General features: G+C 41.0%; 1 protein-coding gene across 3 annotated transcripts in view; it reads left to right on the top strand.

Annotated features, from left to right (window-relative positions):
* The first annotated feature begins 6,816 nt into the window (after nt 1-6,816).
* The window catches only part of LGI1 (leucine rich glioma inactivated 1), a 43,436-nt gene continuing 29,460 nt past the window's right edge, over nt 6,817-20,792 (top strand). The window contains exons 1-2 of one of the 3 annotated variants that reach the window (XM_063433930.1): nt 6,817-7,452; nt 8,285-8,356. In XM_063433930.1, coding sequence (XP_063290000.1) covers nt 7,253-7,452; nt 8,285-8,356 — 272 coding nt within the window. In that variant the 5' untranslated portion in view covers nt 6,817-7,252. Of the gene's footprint in view, nt 7,462-8,284; nt 8,357-20,792 lie in introns of all 3 variants that reach the window. The other 2 variants (XM_063433932.1, XM_063433931.1) reach the window with 2 other exon arrangements.

The raw sequence follows: 20,792 nt of genomic DNA, 5'->3' as shown, positions 1-20,792 counted from the left end.
CAGCGGGGTTATAAGTCAGGTCAGCGGTCATGGTATTTTGTATTTTACGGACGTTAACCTTTTAAAGTCCAATGTTAACTTAGGCCTTTATTGTTAAAATGGAGTTATTTAACCTTGGGCTTGAACGGGGTTAAATATGTAAAGTGAGAAACATTTCTCAGACTACAATGTGTTCACAGTAGGGAAAACGTCTGAACAAATAACTACAAAGAGAAAAATCAAGGAGAAAGTTGAAGCGTCTTGCAAGAATAAAAAAAATCCTGGTACTTATTAAACTGGAAGCTTCAGTTTCCAAGGCAACATTGAGCTAACTGAGATATTTTTTATTTAACAAGATCTCTGTTGTTTATGTGCCACAAATGTGAATGAGAAAAAAAAACAGTCTGGGTGAGGGAGGCGAATTTGCAGCCGTGGTTTCCATAGCAACCTTAGTAAGACCTCTGAGAAATGGAACACAATTCTCTATTTGTACCATAACTGTGAATATTGAAATTCTAGTGTTTGATAGATTTAATAGAATAACTAGCAGGGAGCCCTAGTTGAAATACTGCATACAGATTAAAAAAAAACCAATGAAAAAAAGTATTTTAATTCCGAGTAACATAATGATACACAATAAACTGTGAATCATATAACATGAGCACCATGAGAACAAAGGTCCGGTGAAGTAGCGGAACTTGGCAATGACGAGAATTCAAAGGGCAAAGTGGTAAATTATTTGATTGGGACAAAAAGGGAATGAGCAGGTTACTAATTAAATGTCAAGATCTCCAGGGCATTTTTGGCTTTGCCCTAGCAATGCCTGGGATATCTACTTAAACAACAATTGTATTTACTATAACTTGTCAGAATGCAGGTAAACATTTTAGTTAGCAGTAAAAATAAACAATATTTGAATGCATGCCCCCAACTGTCCCTTTTTCAGAGGGATAGCCTGCAATTGGTCGCCTCTATCTTGGCTCCCTTTCAATTATTGTTCTGAGGGGCCACGTATAGAAACATAGAAAATCTACAGAAAAGAGGAGCATAAGTGCTTTATTAAACTCAATTATGGACGTACAAAGTCATTTCAGATTTCTGCCCATATGACCGCACCTTCAGAGACCTCTCACACATATAGCACAAGCTGGCTGCCTGGCTGGCTGGCAACATTGTGTGCCACACTGGTAGGCATGGGCAGGCCTCCTCTTTGGCCACTACCTCTCCTGTCCCATTGACCATCATCAGGACATCACTGAGATTGCAAAAAAAAAAAAGGCACATTCTGTTATAGCTGTGATTTTAACAAAAACAATAACAATATAGTGCTTTGGCCTCAAACAGTTGTATAATACTTTTAGCTTGATACAGATGGAAAAGAAATGCACCATATTTCTTACACAGAACAGATTTTTGGCACTTTCCTTGCAAGCCTTATAAATCTTCTCCTAACCAGAATGATATTTCACTAAACGTCCTTCCAGAGATCTTTCATCTATTTTAAAATTAGCCTGCTGTTACATTTCCGTCTCCTTAAACTATTTTACTGATTAAACAAAGTATGAGTTAATGTCTTTAATCAGTACCAGAACCTATATGATTTGCCTGTGGATTTTAAAGGAAAAATATTTATATGATGTCAGCATAATATTCCTTAACCTGGCTTGCATCTGCTTCCATTAACGAGGACGTACTGATTCTATTCATTTATTAAAACATACTTCCTGTTCTTAGTATAACATAATGTATCAAAAAGGAGTAATCTCTGTCTGTAGAGACAAACGGGGCCGTCTTTATAAATGTACTGTCTCTGCAAATTAAACAAATTGTAGTAACATGTTACCTCTTTGTTAACTTTGATTGACACCTAGGCGCTAAAGATGCGATCTTTGCACATCACCTGTCACCAGTCTGTCACACCTCACATTCATGCCTTAAAAAAATATACCGGTATTTCCATTTGCATTCAATATATATTTTATCAGCAAGAATGACTGTTACGGGTTTTAATGAACTCATACATATTTTGGTGTGCATGGGAATGAGAGCATGCTTAATGGCATGTTCCAGGCATCATAGCCACTAACGTGCGCTAGTGTTAATTTTTTCAATTTAGTTTTAGTCATAGTCTTTTGACTAAAAAGCCATTTTAGTTTTAGTCGTATTTTAGACATCTGAATTGTTTTAGTTTTAGTCTAGTTTTAGTTGACTAAATCTCCGGTAGATGTTAGTCAACGCGATTAAAATCTAATGGGTTTAGTTAAAGGCTCTACCTGTCTCTTTTGCCTAAAAAGCCATTTTAGTTTTTCATGCAGCCTGTGTCAGTCACAGCCAGGGGAGGTATTAGTTGCATGGACAGAAAAAAAAAGTGATTTAACTTCTAAATGGCAGAAACTTAAGCAATGAGACTTCAGAGGAATCATCTATATACCAAAACTGCTTCATTAATCTAAAGTTGTTTTGGTGACTATAGTGTCCCTAATTACGGTACATTGGTGGGGAATACTCTAAGCATCCTAACCACTACATTGTGCTGTAGTAGTTATGGTGCTTGGTGTGTTCCTTCAATGCCAAAATAGGCAAAATTGTTGTCAAAAACAATTCTACAAATATTAGCCCAACATCGATTTGCATGAATGAAATGGTATTTGGAAACAAGAAAATTTAATGTAACTGTGCCTGTATGGATTTCTAAGTGCAAACTCTTGGATGAATATCAAATGTTCAAATGTTATGCTTTCAAAATGCGAATTATCTTGAGGTAAGTGTCGATTGATGTGACTCTCATTATAATTCTATGAACAGAATGTGCTTTCTCATTGAATGTAGTTCTCTTACAATGTAACTACTTTACAAAGTTAGTCTTTGAGCAAATGTTGGACTTTGTGTTTTTCCAATGCCAGTCTGTCAACGAATGTTGAATTTAGTATATTTTGAATGTACATTCGTTCTGGAAGGCTGTTGTACTGTCTCATTGTATGTCTGTAAAGACAATGTTTGTTTTTAATGACATTTGTAGGGACATTTTCAGTCTTTTTAAAATTGGATAAAGAGACAACAAATGTATGGCATCTGGTACAAATCTATGAGGTGAATGTACATTATTTTGATATATTTGAGTTTTCGCAGTTTTAGACCTTGAGATACAAAGCAAACAATGGGGATGGTGCTTACCCCAATAGAGAGCACTATTGGCCTTCTTTTTGTCATTTCATATGTTCCACTCCATCATCACTCTGCTATGAACCGTGCCTGAAGAATATTCAGCAAGTGGGATTACAATACCACTGCATGCTGTTTTATCCAGAGCTGGTTATAGCTCTACTAAATGTGAGTTGGCATTTTTAGACCTTTGTGTCGTGTGTTATTTATTATACTACCATATTGCACTATTGGTCTCCTCCTGTTTTTGTTCTTTTCATATGCTGCTATTGACCGAAGTTGCCCCCACAAGCATTTTACAAACAATAAAAAATTTAATATTACTACCTTTAAGACTGTCGTACGACCTGGTATTTTTTTTTTATACTTTTATTGTTGGACTATGTTATAGACTATTTTTTTAATTGTGTTTTTTTACTGTGTTTTTAGAGATTGTTTTTAGATCTCTTATCCTGCTAGAGCTCTTATCCTGCCCATTCTCCTTGGCGCTACGTATTTTCTGTTTTGCTTGTCCTTAAGATATTACAAGTACTTTCACCCTAAAACATAGGCGTGCGCACGGGGTGTGCCGGGTGTGCCTGGGCACACCCTAATCCCCGTGGCACGCCTATGTATTGAGTCCTGCAGGAACAGCGTTCCTGCACTTTTATTTGAGCAGGAACGCTGTTCCTGCAGGCACTCAGCTCCCCCTTCCTCACCCTATGTTCCCCCTGTCATTGGGGTCGGTCAAGCGCCGGTCTCCACTCAGCCGCGGTGAGAGAGCTATGTGCTCTCTGCTTCCTCTCGCCGCGCGCTGTTTGCTGATGCTGGGAGCCGGAATATGACGTCATATTCCGGCTCCCAGCTACAACAGACAGCCCGCGCGGCGAGAGGGAGCAGAGAGCACACAGCTCTCTCACCGCGGCTGAGTGGAGACCGGCGCTTGACCGACCCACTGGACCCCAGGGACAAGTCCACGCCAGCACTCCAGGTAGGGAGGCTGGGTGGACTTTTTTAATAAAAAAATAATAATTTGTATGTATGTGTCTGTGAGTGATTGTGTCTGTGAATGTATGTATGTGTGTGTGTGTGTGTCTGTGTGTATGTGTCTGTGAGTGAGTGTGTCTGTGAATGTATGTGTGTGTCTGTGTCTGTGAGTGATTGTGTCTGTGAATGTATGTGTGTGTGTGTCTGTGTGTATGTGTCTGTGAATGTATGTATGTGTATGTTTCTGTTAGTGATTGTGTCTGTGAATGTATGTGTGTGTGTGTGTCTGTGTGTATATGTCTGTGAGTGAGTGTGTCTGTGAATGTGTGTGTGTCTGTGTGTATGTGTCTGTGAATGAATGTTGTGTGTGTGTCTGTGAGTGAGTGTGTCTGTGAATGTATGTATGTGTGTCTGTAAGTGTGTCTGTGAATGTAGGTGTGTGTCTGAATGTGTGTGTGTGTCTGTGAGTGTGTGTGTGTATGGGTGTGTGGGTGTCTGTGAATGTGTGTGTGTGCACGCGTATATATGTGTGTCTGTGTATGTGTCAGTCTGTGTGTGCACGCATATATATATATATATATATATATACACACACACACACACGTGTATATTATCTTTTTTGGGAGGTGGGAAAAGAGTTCCCACACTTTATTCCCCAGGACTTCACCGGAGATCTCCGGATCTCCCCTGTCGGCTCACGCAGGGTCGGCGCTATCTGAGTGCCGGCTCTGCTCTAAGCCTCCATGGGCTGGCGGGGAGATCAAAGATCTACCTCACCAGCCCACAGCAACATGGAGGGAGGCAGTAGAGGACCCGGGGAGCTCTAGACAGCAGCTCCGCCAGGTTCCTCTCACGAGATCTGAGCATTGCCACGGCAACACTCAGATCTCGTGAGAGTTAACTCTAGCCCCGCAGGCTAGAGTTCACTCTCCACTGGACCACCAGGGATGGCACATGGCAGCAAGGATCCCCCCTCCCTATATAAGGTAGGGAGGGGGGATATTTACTAATCTGCCCCCACCTCCACAATCCCTCCAAACATACAGCCTGCACGCTCACACACACAGTACACTAACCGCACCCTCACAAACACACAACACCCTCACACACAGCACACTAACAGCACCCTCACAAACACACACAAACAGCACCCTCACAAATACACGACACCCACACACATCACAAAACGGCACCATCACACGCACACATCACACAAACAGCACCCTCACACACACAGCACCCTCACAGGACCCTAACAAACACACACACAAACACCCTCACCCACATAGCACACTACCAGCACCCTCAAACCACCCTCACACAGCACACGAGCAGCACACACATACACAGCAGTGTATGTGTGTGTGTGTATGTATGTATGTATATATATATATATATATATATATATTACATATATACACATGCGCCGTGTGTTTGTGCTTTAGGGTGCACACCCTAATGCAATAGGCTGCGCACGCCTATGCCCTAAAATAATGTTGTGCTGACTCTGTGTGAATCTGTTAGCTGACTGCTTGTTCATACTGCTGCCGTTCTGTGCTGTCTCAATGTCTATCATTATTTTTTGTTTAATGTCGTTCTTCCTTGTTGTTAGTTGCAAGCCACAATTTTCGAACTAGAAAAATTGTCTAAGTCAATTATGTTTGCAGTTAGGCTATTGTGGCCCAAAACTTGAAATTCACTTAGAATTTTTAAACAACTCAGACTTCAGTGAATAAGCCTCGAAGCCTTCAAGAAAAATAGGCTTGTTTTATTGATATAATCATTCTAACAGAAATAGATACACAAAGATCTATTGAATATAGGGACATTGGCAGCTAGGCAAATATCTTCAGCCATTCTCCCCACCTGGCTCCCACTCAGAAGAATGGCTACACTATACATGAACTGACAGTACATTTAAAACTAACAGGGCTATCCACTAAAGTGAGAATTTAAAGTGAATTCTAACATTTTAGAACAAAGTAGCCGAACTGGAGGCATAGCTGACTGAGAATTTTTCCAAATCGTCTATTATGGCCTTAACTTTGAAATCCACTTTGACTTCTTGCTTTAGTAAAAAACCCTGTGAGTTCAATCTGATAGAAAATCTCAGGAAAATATTTTACTGACCCGTGTGTCTGTAATGTACTTTAATGGATTGTTCCTTCTTTGACTTTCTTACCGTCTGTTTGTCTGAGAGTAAATACATTTCCATTTAAATAAAGTGAGTACTGTTGCACTCTATCTCTTACTCTTTAAACAGTATCTTACTAAAAGCATTAATTCCCAGTCAGTCAATATGGTACATTCTAGCCTCCCAAGATGCTATTGCGAAAAAAAATAAAAATGTTTAGTAATGAAATAAAGAGATAATGGTCATATTTATACATATATGTATTTGCAAAAAATACCTTGAAACATTGTTGATGGCTGTATTAACCATTTGAACGTTATGGTAATACAAAATTTTGTTCAACGGCACTTTAACCAATCCAAGTTATATTGATTTTACAATTAAAGGAGTCCATCAAAAGCTGCCTTTTCACACCGTTTGATATAGCCATTCGTTTTGCTCTGCAATATGGTAAGCTAGGGTTCCCGGAGGATTTAAGACTGTAAGGATGCAACGAAAGGAGCGAGAGAAAAAAAAAAAAAAGATATAACCCTTCCTGTTCCCTCCTCTTAGTCACAGCAAAACATAACGTTCTACTATTTTTGGATTGTAAAAAGGGCCTCCCTTTGAAAGCAGAAGGCTGTGCATTCTAAATGACATCACTTTGCATTCTAAGGCTGAGTGCTCGATGTTAACATGTCAGTGCATAGATTATTTCTTTTCTTCTTCACTGCAAGGCAAAGGGACATTTCCAATCACACCGCAACACAGCACTTCACTATCCCCGTCACAGCACATTGATCCCCAGACAAGCTGCAGGTTCCTAAGGAGATCACAGAGGTGCTATAAAAGAAGAACGAGGCAGACACAGAAACAAAAACCCTAAAAAAAACAAACAAAAAAATATATAATAAAATACAAAAAAAACACCTTCTACCGGGCTGACAAATAGAGAACGACTGCAGAAAAAAATAATAATATATCCCAGTTAATGGTCTGGAGTATCCTTTTAACTGGCTGGAATCAGAGAGGATGGAGAATGGCAGTGGATGCCCTAGAAGAATTGCCTTTTTCTTGTGTGTTTTATTTCTACATTTCCTGAATAATGGGATCGAAGGAAGGAAACCGGTTAAATCGAAATGCCCTAACTGGTGTACCTGTACCAAGGATAATGCTTTATGTGAAAATGCCAAATCCATCCCTCGACCCTTCCATCCTGATGTTATCACACTGTAAGGGCTGTAAGCATTCGCTTATTTTACTGTATGATGTGATGTATTGTTGGTTTGTTCTTTTTTTTTTTTTTATAACCTGTTCATCAATTCCATGCTTGTATTGTGCAGGTTTTATCCCATTGCATGCCAGTGTGGGGGATGGGGGAGTAAGTAACTCATTTACACAACATTGTGGTACCCAAATATTTAAATTTATTTTGCCTTCAACAAGCTGCATTACAACACAATTTATAGAACCTGTTCTACATCTATTCCAGGACTTCTATAAAGAAGGTTTAACCCCCTGGGTGCAAGCAGGGGTGATTAACTAATTTACTCATCCCTTTGGCACTTAGACATTTAAATGTGTTGCCTCTTAAAATCTACATTAAAGTACTATTAATTGATCCTATTTCCTATTGAATTAGGAGCGTTTACCCCTTATTGTGCCTTAGGGTGACTCATTTGCTCATCCCAGTGGCACCAAACATTAAATGTATGCTGCCGTCTACAACCAACATTACATTTTTTTTATTTTGTTTTTTTTTACTTTTCCATTTATCATATACATATTAATATTTTGTTTGGACATCTGAACACCTCATTAACATTTTTATACCAAAGGCTTGAGCAATGGGTTGTTCATGCCTCTGGCACAAAAATGGTTACACAACGCTTATTTTTTTTCTTCATATATAGATACTTGCACCAGATGGTGCTAGGGTTAAAATGTAATTTTCTAAAAAAAAATATTTTATTTTTTTGTGTGGGTGGGATTATTTTTAATTTTTTTTTTTTTTTAATGTTATTGCCAAGTAAGATTTTTTTATATTATTTTTTATTTTTACAGATCACTTGTGAGATCTGAATTTACCGAGATCCCAGAGGGGAGTTTTTTACATATACCATCTCTGCAGATCATGTAAGAATCCCTTCTTTCATAATCTAATGATGCCTCTGTGCGCTGTGCACTTATGGGTGATTGAAAGGTAAAGCCGTAAAATCTTCATTTAATCTATTCGAACGCGGTTGCGTTTTTAGTATTTGAACTGCAGAATGTTCAGGACTCCATCTTGATTAGAAAGAGTATAATGTGCCCATGTTAATGATATGAGTGTGGTAGAGGGTAGATACACTGCATCTTGGTATTGAGGTTAAGGAGGCAGAGTTCATTACATTAGCTACTGATACTTAAACACATCTATGGATTGCTATAATAAAGCATTTTAACCAGTGCTGCAATCTATACCCAGCTCCTTTGTTTTAGCGTAAAAGCAGCACGTTACAAACTGGGATTTATGGACAAGTAAAATTATTGATTGATTTGCCTCTATATCTCCGAGCTCTTAAACAGGATGCATCTAGAGGGGCACCACTTATTTTAGTCATACATGCAACATACATGTTCCTTAAGGGTACCATTGGCAAGAGAGAGGGTTGGTTGCCCTGTGCAAGCGTGCAAAGAAATCCTGTGCACCTGGTGGAAGGTCTAAACCAGAGTAGGCAACCATTGGCACTCCAGATGTTGTGGACTACATCTTTCATAATGCCCTAACAGCCATGTTGCTATCAAAGCATCAGACGAGATGATGTGCACAAGATCTGGAGTGTCGAAGGTTGCCTATCCCCTGTTGTAGAAGATTCCATCAGACTATGTATCTGATCTTTGGCATTCGAAGCATTCCAGCAACCTGCACTACTGTCCTGCAGAAAATACAGTGGTAAATAAATTAGTGTTGGTTTTCCAGGACCTGTAAACATTTTTCCCTGTAGTTAAGCTGACTCAGTAAAACGATAGCTTCTAGCAAGTCGGAAACCGGATCACTATCAACAAATGCTAAATATTATGACAGAGCAGTATAGTTGATTAATAACTCTGGGTTTAGTAACGCGAATCATAAAAAAATATATATTGGCAAGCTTGAAAAAGCTCTTCCTTTTAAATCCATTATGTGTCCAGATTAGGGCTGGCAGATAGATCATGTACTGCTGGAAGCATAACACCTCTACGCAATGATGTACAGAGCATGAAAAGTGCTGCCTCGCAGTTTTTATCATCCATGTTGCAGGGAATAAATCAGTTCATTAGTGATGGGCTTCTGCAAAGGAAAATGCTACCAGAATGCAGATCTAATTTGTGGTTGAGAAAATATGGTGGAATTGGAACTTCTATGACTTCAAACCCTGGTGCTAGGCATGGTGTTGAGGTGGTGATTTACTATTATAAACTTTTTATTTCAAAATAGGAAATATTTAGTAATTCTGTATTAAGGAGGTGCGGTTTGTCTGTTCAAAGTTTTGATTCCTATCATATTCAGCTGATTGTGTCCGTGCTAGGGATCCTTAGTTTAAAAGAATACGAAAAAATTGCTAACACTAGAGGAGACCCTGCCTCATTGGCTGCAAACATCAATGTTGACGATCTCAGACAATCCAATGCTTTTTAATAGGAAAAGTATTAGGAGGCCTCTGCGCATGGGCTGCACAAATCTAATGGTCTCTATGAGACAATCTCATTGACATAGTCCAGGTTCCAGTATCACAGCCACCAGAGGCATTTAAACCCTGCACTGCAAACATTGCTGGCAATGTTTTCAGTTGCAGTTTTAAAACTACAGGGGCGCCGCGTGGCACCTAGGTCACTTAATTGAGACCACTATAGTGGTCTGTGTGCCTATAGTGTCCCTTTAAGCCAATATATTGGAGGGGCCGTAGAATTGCACATCTCTTTATCTCTTTGCTGCCCAGCCTTGCCCTTGATTACAGAGCAGCTTGTACAAGCAGGGTTATAACCTAGAATATGTGGGGCAGAGACACACATAGGGGTTAAGGGACCATAAACGTATTCCTAACACAATAGTGCTAGAGTACATGTTTAGGTGTTCTGCTCACCCTCAGAGTTGAGTTACAAGGTAGTTTACTTACCTCTTCTCCGATGTCGCGCCGGTCTCGCCACCGCTGAACACACCTCCCTGGCTAAGATCAGCAGTCTTGATGATCTCAACCAATCCAATTTTTCCTATAGGAAGGCATTGGGAGGCAATTGCTCATGCGCAGCAAAATGCCACACTGTGCCAAGCTGCATCTCCTCATAGAGATGCCTTGAATTAATACATCTCTCTGGGGAGAATTCCGAGTGTGGAGATGCTGAACGCACACAGTGCAGCACTAGAAGTATTGGCCGCTTGAGTGACTGCTTCTAGAAGTGCAACGTAAACACTGCCTTTTCTCTGATATGACAGCATTTACATTGAAAAGCCTGTAGGGACATGCTATAGACACCAGAGACACTACATGAAGCTGTATTTTTTCTGATGACTGACTATATTGTCCATTTAAGAGCACTATAATGGAGATTGCTGAACATGCAGTCTGTATCACACTAAAAAAATGTTTGAGTTATAAATTGTGGTAAATTAAGAGTAAATTGGTTGACTCAGTTTCTGCAAGTGAGTTGTGTGTGGTGGGGCGGGGTAGACTAATGTATGGATAAAAATAACATGATAATATGCTAAGCTGTTCTAGAGAAATGGGCTCCTAAAAGAATGGAGGCTACAGGACAATTTTATAGGCAAAAAATACACCCACATATGTTTTCATTCTTTTACAAATGCTTGCACACACATTCCCACTTACATATATACACAAATAGTATCACACTTGCACACACACACACACACACACACACACACACACACACATATATACAGTATATATATATATTTACATACACACACTTACACTCTTCCTCATACTCATATATACAAAGTCAATGAAATGATAAATTGAGCCATCCATACATTATGTCCTTAGTACAAATCACAACACCCCAATCTTATATACATCACACCCAAAGTATAACAATTCCCATCCTGCTATTAAGTTACAATGACAGGTTGCCTTCATTCACCTAACATTTCCCCTTTGCGGTGGTCCAGTGGCAGGTGCAGTAGGTGAGTGTGCCCACCCCAATCTCTCAGTGCGCCTGTGTGACTGACTAATGAAGGGATGATGAGTTATCACGATATCGCTCCATCCTTTATCATCACAACCACAGAGTTAGGATTGCATAGAGTTAGAAAGATACTGAATTGAAGAATGTTTGTATATTGTAATTAACATCATGCTCAGACAAATCTCGTCTACTCCTGTATGCTCCATAACCCACAAAAATTGGAAATACGCACAACTCCCATTACGCTGAGTCAAAGCTTTCTGGTCAAGAGATGACCGTCCTGTTCTATGATGTGGAAAATTACTTCTTTAGATGTAGGAATAAGTGGTTTTTATGTATCCCCTTCAATTTCAATATTTTTTTCCCCATAATATGTCAAATAAAAATGAATGCAACTATATTTATGCTATTATCTTTTTTTTCTTTGTAATGTTAAACAGACATACAAGAGAACTTAATGGACGTTGTAATGATTTTAAGCCAAGCAAAATTCAAGCTCATATTGAAAGTTACAAAATAGTTTCCAGATAAATTTAAATGTCCAGTTTCTGGAGTTTATAATGCTTAACTTTTTATATTCCAATTTAAAAAAAAACTGAGCAAATTGCATTTTAATAATTACTGCAATGTAATTCCTGAGCCTACTCTTATCCACTGTGACTCTCACGGGGTTATTCAATAACATAACAATTCAAAGTTTTACATTTAAGGCCAAATTCTAGATGAACTAGAGTCATAGCTAAATTCGAGAATTTTTCTGGTTTGGCAAGTTTGACCGTAAATTTTAAATTCTCTTTGAATTCTCACTTAAGTTTATAACCCTGTCTGTGTATCACCGTTTTACAATTACAGATACAATTTATATTTCAATTGCAGAAGTAATGCAGTGAGTGAGTGGACCACCATTTTTATCAAACTGCTTCAAAATACGTTCACACTGGACACAGGTGGACTGTGCCCCCAGCCTAATAATACCGAAAAAACTACAACAGACTTTAGTGGTTATGGTGCTTAGATTGAATCTTTAAGCAGACTGCTGCTCACAATGTTTGTCACATCCAAAGAGTAACCATAACAAGTCTGAAGGGCTTCCATTGCTCCTACAAGCAAACCCCAAGACAAGACCTAAGTCTTCTTGTCCTCAAGAAACTTCATGTTCATACTTCTGTGTGAAACAGACTCATATTAACCAAACAGGCTGTAAAATATACACCTGTACATACAAGACATTTACGCGTTGCATATGAACAGCAATAATATGTAGAATGCATGCACATCTGGTTAGCAAATTGTATTTTAGCCAGTGTTCCCTCCAAGGAGCAACACTACATTAAACAACGGGAATAAGGACAGTACATGATGCTATTGTAGTTACATACAATGAATTCTACGTGAGAAGACCTTTTGGAAGTCTTTCCTTCATTGTATTGCTCACCGTAGGGGAGGGGGAACATTAATGTCAGATCAACACACATGGCTCGCCAAGGCGCGCAAGCATTTATCTTAGGTCATTCTAAAAGTTGTTTAATTTTGAGGTCTTGGTGCAGTTGACTGTACTCTGCTTTGTTCTATCATCTTATTTATTTATTTTATGAGTGATCCAACACTCAATTTGTACAAAAAAAATATATATATAAATAACAAAAAGAAAAAAAAGGATTTTGGCATCATTTCAAACCCATACTAATACTTTTTGAATGATGTCAAATAATATAACCCGCAAACATGTGTGAAGACTGTGCTTTGGAAATTGAGAACAGAAGACGATCACGTGATTGACCATGTGCGGGTCCCAGGAAAGCTCTCTAGTTCTCCATCACAGGTGCTGAGAAAGAGACATGGTTTGAATTACAGAAACCTGAGGTTTATTCAACATTTCAGAATTCACTGCAAAACTGTATTAGCATTAACTCCTTCAAGACAGATGACTTTCCAGCAAATTCTATAAAACGTTTGCCAAGCCCTGCATCTTGCAGGGGTTAATATGGTGCATGAGTCTTTCTGTTGCCAGTAAAAAGTTAAGCTACTTAATTTTTTGTTATTTTTTTTTTTTTTTATGGGGATAGGGGTGAGGGGTGAAGGAGTTGAGGGATATGTATGGCAAATGGTTCCTTAGTTTTGCACAGGATTTGGGAAAATTATTACAAACTCAGCTGGAATTGGTATCCCAAGCTCTATAAACACTGCAGTCTATTGTGCTTATTGTGCTACGATTCAACAAAGGCATTCTGTTTTATTTTTGTAAAACAGTTTTCAAGCAGTTTGACAAACAAACAGGGGTTTCCCTGATACACAATGCCCATCCCCTCTGCTGTCAATGTTATAATGTGTAGCGAATGAGTGTGAATGGATTTTACTCATGAAAACTGACAATGAATGCGCACTGGCTTGAGAGTGCCATAGATGACCATTAACAGATCAAATATATATTTATAGTTGTCCTAACCAGTATTTATACTATTTGGGCTAACATGAGATATGAAAACAGGAGCCACTTGATTCCCACAGATAGCATGCCTGGTATTAAAAAAAGGAATTGTGATGTTTCCACGTTTGATTGAAATCATATAGTAAATGGGTGGCCAGGAAGTAGATCTGCAGGCATTGCAGAACTGCAACTCCTATGATCCTTTCATACACACGCATGCCCAAATACGTATACACATATACTTACATTCATAGATTCACAGACACAAACATTCATACACTCACACACACAATCATATACACACATACATTCATACACTCAAACTTTCACACACATAAATTCATACACTTACACACACATGCACATGCACACAATCATATACAGACATATGTTCATACATACACACATACATACACTCTCTCACACACACACACACAAACATACATTAATACCGTATTACCGTCCCACACACATTCACACACGCACAATCATATACACACACATACATTCATACACTCGCACAGATGTAACTTTTATTTAAATCTTTATCCCTGAGGTCCAGTGGTTTGCTGTTGGATTACGTCTGTGCAGCTCCCTGCAGCTCTGTACTGATGCAGGGGCTGGGCCCATGGGGTGATGTTACATGGTCACTGCCATTGACATATTGTTCCAATGTTCCTGTCCTTTAAAAAGAAACCACGGGGAAAGAACTGGACTAAATGTTTCAGTTGTGCATTTACTAATCTGATCCAATTTATGGAACGTACAGTGCAGTAAACTAAACAGTGGCCTTTGAGCTGCAGTTCCCTTCATGCCTTAGGAATTAAACATCGGCACAGTTTGTGCCAGAATGTTGTTTTCCTCTGATACTGATCATGTTCTACAACCACACATCCACTTGGTTTCATTCCTAGCAATGACCTACTGGTATAGTGTGGTTGGTGTATAGCTTACCTTCTTGACCAAAAGATGAGGGCATTAAAAAACTGTCTGTGTCTAACATAAATAACCTTAGAGACTCAGATGTTTCTGAAATGCATTTCGTAATTCTCAGGAAGTGAGGTTGTAGTTCTTGATCCTCTGCAGAACCTGGTTTAAAGGGACACTCCAGGCACCCAGACCACTTCTGCCCATTGGAGTGGTCTGGGTGCCAACTCCCACTACTCTTAACATATTACATATGAGGATAATTTCTGGGGGAGAGATCTAAAAATGGAAGCATCAAAAGGAACATTCCATCAGTTTCCAAGATAATAGCCCCAAGTTGCTCTTCAAATATAACCTCGTTAGTGTAATAGGCATTTTCTAAAACACACCCTATATAAAATTCATAAATAAGTAAGTTATGGGGCAATTTCAAATGGTTACTACCTAACAACAGCACAACAAATAGAATAAAACGGTTTGATCTTTCTATTTAATGACTATCTGTGATACAACAAACAAACCACAACGTGATTGAGCAGTTGTGAAGAAATTATTTTGCTATTCCTAAAAACATGAAGATAAAGCTATGGAAGTCATGTAAGCAGTACGTTTTGTAATGGTAGCTTTTATAAAACTAAAACTATTTTGCTGGCATGCGTTTCTTGCTGTGAGAAATGTTCCATGCTATCTTTTTCCCATTTCTTTTCTGAGCTGTTTGTAGGGCTATCCTTGCAGTCTGACAAATGTAAGCTTTGACATTTGCGAGAAATTTCACTGAGAATGCAAGACAATCAATCAGTCAAACAAACAAGCACTAGTAGCACTTCCTAGTGAAGAATTTCTATAATTTTACGTTTGGTGTCAGGCTGCACCTCCTAGAGAAAAGATGGATTCAATGCTTTTCTGAGAGAAACATCAGATTGTCCGAGTGAGGTGATTGTCCGGCATGCACAGTAAATCGTCAGGTTTTTTTCAATGAGAAGCATTGCTGTGCACCAAAGATCTTATGGATGGTTGATCTCATTAAGCGATGTATTGGCTGCAGCAGGGAGAAAAGCACAGGATTACCAGTAAATTTACTGATGATTTTTGTTTTGTTTTTTAAAGGGGAGGATATGAATATTAAAGGAGCACTCTAGTGCCAGGAAAACAAACACGTTTTCCAGGCACCACAGGGTTAATAGGCCCCTCCCTCGAGCCCCCCTCCTGCTGGGCTGAAGATGTTAAAACCCCTTCAGCCACTTACCTAAGCTTTCCTATGGAGATCTGAACTCACACTGCGTGAGTTCAATGCGATTTTGTCACTGAGAATCGCGGATGCGCCTCTAGTGGCTGTCAGGGATACAGGGGTAGGCAACCTTTTAGCAGCACTGTGCCGATATAGGATTGTGATGTCCCGTAGCGTGCCGAACCTATTTTTTAAAATTGAGGTGTGTATGCTGCCGTATTCTGCTTGTGTTATTTTTACTGTAATTGCTTTGTATCGTTGTATTTGTGCGTATATGAGCTAATATATTGTATATGTTCAGGAGTAGTTTGTGGTATTGTGAATGATACATATGAATGTGGGCTGTGTATGAGGGCTGCTTTTGGAATTGTGTGTGGATGGATATGTCACATTGTGTGTTTGGTAGTGTGTGGGGGCTGTTTGGGGTATTGCATGTGAGAGGCTGCATGTGGAGTTGTGTGCATGTATGTGGATTGTTAGTGGTGTTGCGTTTGTGGGGATTGTGTGTATGTTTGTGTGTGGGCTGTTCATATTCTTTGTATGAGTGGAGGGTTATTCTGCATTTCTGTGTAAATCTAGCAGTGTGGGTAGCTTCCCTAGGTTCCAGTGGGGACCGGGCCAACCAGGTATAGCTCAAGTATAGGAGCTGCAACAGCAGCTGCAGGCTGCTCTGCTACAGTGTGGATTCCCATTCACAAGTGCTGGGAGGAAGTGATCTGAGATCACTTCCTCTACGTGCTGCAATGCATAAATTGAGGATTGTCCTTCACCACCTCTTCGTATTAGCAGATATCTGAAGTTTTACTGGGAATCCTGATAGGAAAGAGCCTGTTTGGCTCTAGCAGCCTTGAGTGCCGTGCAAAGACACCTCGAGTGCCGTGCATGGCACTAGTGCTGTAGGTTGCCTACCCCTGCACTAGAGGCTGGATTAACCCTGTAATGTAAACATAGCAGTGTCTATGAAACTGCTATGTTTACAGCGGCAGGGTTAAAGCTAGAGGGACATGGCACTCAGACCACTTCATTGAGCTGAAGTGGTCTGGGTGCCTATAGTGGTCTTTCAAGTAAGGAACAATCTAACATTAAAAAATATATTTATTTTTAATGTTAGTGTGTTCGTTTTATGATGACCAACATATATCAGCCAGCAGGGCCGATCCTAGGGTCACAGGCGCCTGGGTGCAGAAATCCTTTTGTGACCCAGGTGGGCGTGGTCATTTTTCTAACCCCTCCCCTTTGCAACGACTCCACCTCTCCATCTAGACTCACACTCACTGACAGTCACACACTCTCACTGAGAGACACACACACTCACTGATTTGACACACACTGACAGAAACAAACTCAAACAAAAACATTGACACACACTCTTAATGGCATACACAATCTCACTGATTTGAAACACTGACAGAAACAAATGCTGACAGACACACGGTGGTACATCAAACAAGGAAGTGCAGCACTCAGCATTTTAAATAACAACATACATAATCACACAATTACACACACACTGCCCCATGCATACCTAGACAGTCACACACAATACAATACACACACATTCACACTGTCACATGGAGACTGTATCAGTCACACACAGACACACACACTGACAGTCACGCTGACATACACACTTACTGACAGACACACACATACACACTGGCTGACACACACAAACACTGACAGACACATACTCACACACACACACTTCCTGACTGATGCACACACTGACAATCACACTGACAGACACAGGCCGGGACTGGCCATCGGGCAAACCGGGCAAATGCCCGGTGGGCCGCGATGGCCATTGGCCGAGGCTGGCAGGAAAGATCAAGAGATCTCTCCTGCCGGCCCATGCAGGGCAGCACCGGCCCCAAGGTGGAGTCCTGTCTCCCATCATGGGCCGGAGGGGAGAACGCCGAGCAGCTTCCTTCTCATCCTCTCGCGAGCTCCGAGATTATCAGAGCGTTGCCATGGTAACCCGTGGCAACGCTCTGAAAAAACAGCGCTCGCGAGAGGGAGAGAAACATGGTCTGTACCCTGCGGGGTACAGACTGAATTACCTGCCGCTGGACCACCTGGGATCGGTGCTTTGCGTGTGTCCCCCCCTCACTGGACCACCAGGTATGTAAATGCTTCCTCTCTCCCCTGCCAAGTTAAAAGGGGGGGTAAATGGTATTATAATTTTTTTTTTTAATTACTTTTTTTGTTTAATTCTTAAATTTATAATGTATGGCCATATCATCCACTATATACACCCCCCTCACATACACACACTACACACACACACACTGCACCCCCTGCACTAACACACACACACACTACACTAACACACAAATACACTGCACCCCCTGCACTAACACACAAACACACTACACAAACTGCACAAACACACTGCACCCCCTGCACTAACAAACACACTGCAGCCCCTGCACTAACACACACACACTACACACACTGCACAAACACACTGCACCCCCTGCACTAACACACAAACACACTACACAAACTTCACTAACTCACTGCACAAACACACTGCACCCCCTGCACTAACAAACACACTGCAGCCACCTGCACTAACACACAAACACACTACACAAACACACTGCAGCCCCTGCACTAACACACAAACACTACACACTGCACTAACACGCAAACACACTGCACCCCCTGCACTAACACACAAACACAATACACACACTGCACTAACACACAAACATACTGCCCCTGCACTAACACACAAACATACTGCACCCCCTGCACTAGCACACACACACTACACACACTGTACCCCCTGCACTCACACAAACATACTGCTCAACTGCACTAACACACTACACACACAGCACCCCCTGCACTAACACACAAACACACTAAACACACTCTATCCCCCTATATACACACTACAGCCCCTGCATTAACACACAGCACACACTCTATAGCCCTATATCCACACTACACCTCCTGCACTTACACACAAACACACTTCACACACTCTCTATACCCCTTATATACACACTATACCCCCGGCACTCACATACACACTCTATACCCCCTAAACATACATTACACTCCCTGCACTTTCATGCGTTATGACCCTTTAAACACACACATTACACCTCCTGCATGCAAACACAGTAATTTATATCCCCTATAAATACATATTCCGCACCGCCTGTACACACTACACCACCTATGCATACATCACTGCACCTATACACATGTGCTGTACAGCTCCTATATGCATACACACACTAGAGCCCCTAGATACACTCACAAACACACAGTACAGCTCTTTACATGCACACACTACATCCACTAGGCCCACACACTCCACAGGCCCTATATAAATACACACACATACTTTACAACCCAGAAACACAGACTGCAGTCCATAGCCACATGCAGTACGCCACAAACAGACCCCTTTACACACAATACAACACAAAAAGTCTGTTCTACACACATGCAACCTCCTAACATATACAACACCACAGGGAACATCCCCACACATGCACAACACTTTAACAGCCCTGTTCCTGTTTTGATCTCTGGTATCCCACTATTGTGGACACCAGAGACAAATCGCCAGCAAACACAGCGCATGCTTGCGCCCCAAAAGAAACAACATTGCATTTACTTCCATCTAAAAACACTGGATGCTCTGGAGAAGCGTGACATTAACATACTCATTTGGTGGTGGTGACATGACATGCCCCCTTTCTGACCCTGCCCCTAATAGTGGGCTGCTCTGCCTTTAATTGCCCGGGCTGAATTTTTGTCCCTGTCCGGCCCTGGACAGACACACATAGTGACAGATACACACATTCACTGACAGATACATTTACTGACAAACACACACACACACACTCACTGACATATACCTTTACTGAGAAACACACACACAAACACTGTCAGACACATACACTCACACACACTTACTGACAGACACACTTAATGACAGACAAACACACTCACTGACAGATACATTTACTGAGAAACACACACACAAACACTGTCAGACACATACACTCACACACACTTACTGACAGACACACTTACTGACAGACACACACACTTACTCAAAGACACCACAGATACTTACTGATAGACACATACACACTTACACACACACTCACAAATTAATTGTATTGCTTGTTGCTCCTACCTTTTAGGAGTCTTCTGGGTCCTCTCCCCGGGGTCCAGTGGCTTTCATGTTCTTTCTGAAAATCTCTCCTCGCTCGCACTGTTTAGTGATGCTCCTGGCATCACCACAGAGCACAGGCGAGGAAGCAGGAAGAGCATCAGCACTCCCTCGCCGCCACCTGCCTCCTTCCTCACCCCATCTTGGTATATAGCTGCAGAGTAGGCCCCTTCCCTCTGGGATAAGCAGGTGCCTACTCTGCCTTGCTAAATAGGTGCCGCTCCGGGGGTGCCCTTAGGTGGCCAGTTGGCCACCTTCTGGGCTCCCTGTGACAGGCCATCTGCGTGCTCCACATGTTTCCCCCCACCTCCTGGCACCTGAGCGTGGTGCTCCCCGTGCACCCGTCTAGAATCGGCCCTGGCAGCCAGGTTGCTGGATTCAGGCTGCTTTGTTCTGGGATGGTTGGCGAACAGAGTCACTTTGAATTTACAACAACATAACCAGTAGTCTCTGGGCAGGAGACCATTAGGAAAACATATCTGTATTCCTAACACTACAGCCCTGATACCTATAATCAATCAAGTTCATCCCCATGTAAAATAAAAAAACTAATTAAATAAAATTAATCACCTTTTCTCCAGTGCCGAGTCTCGTTTGGCGCTGTCGCAACCTTCTTCTT

The sequence above is a fragment of the Pelobates fuscus genome, chromosome 10 (genome assembly GCF_036172605.1).
Source record: "Pelobates fuscus isolate aPelFus1 chromosome 10, aPelFus1.pri, whole genome shotgun sequence".
Lineage (NCBI taxonomy): Eukaryota > Metazoa > Chordata > Amphibia > Anura > Pelobatidae > Pelobates > Pelobates fuscus.
The sequence above is the reverse complement of the archived record's forward strand: the minus strand, read 5'-3'. Positions and strand labels throughout refer to the sequence as shown.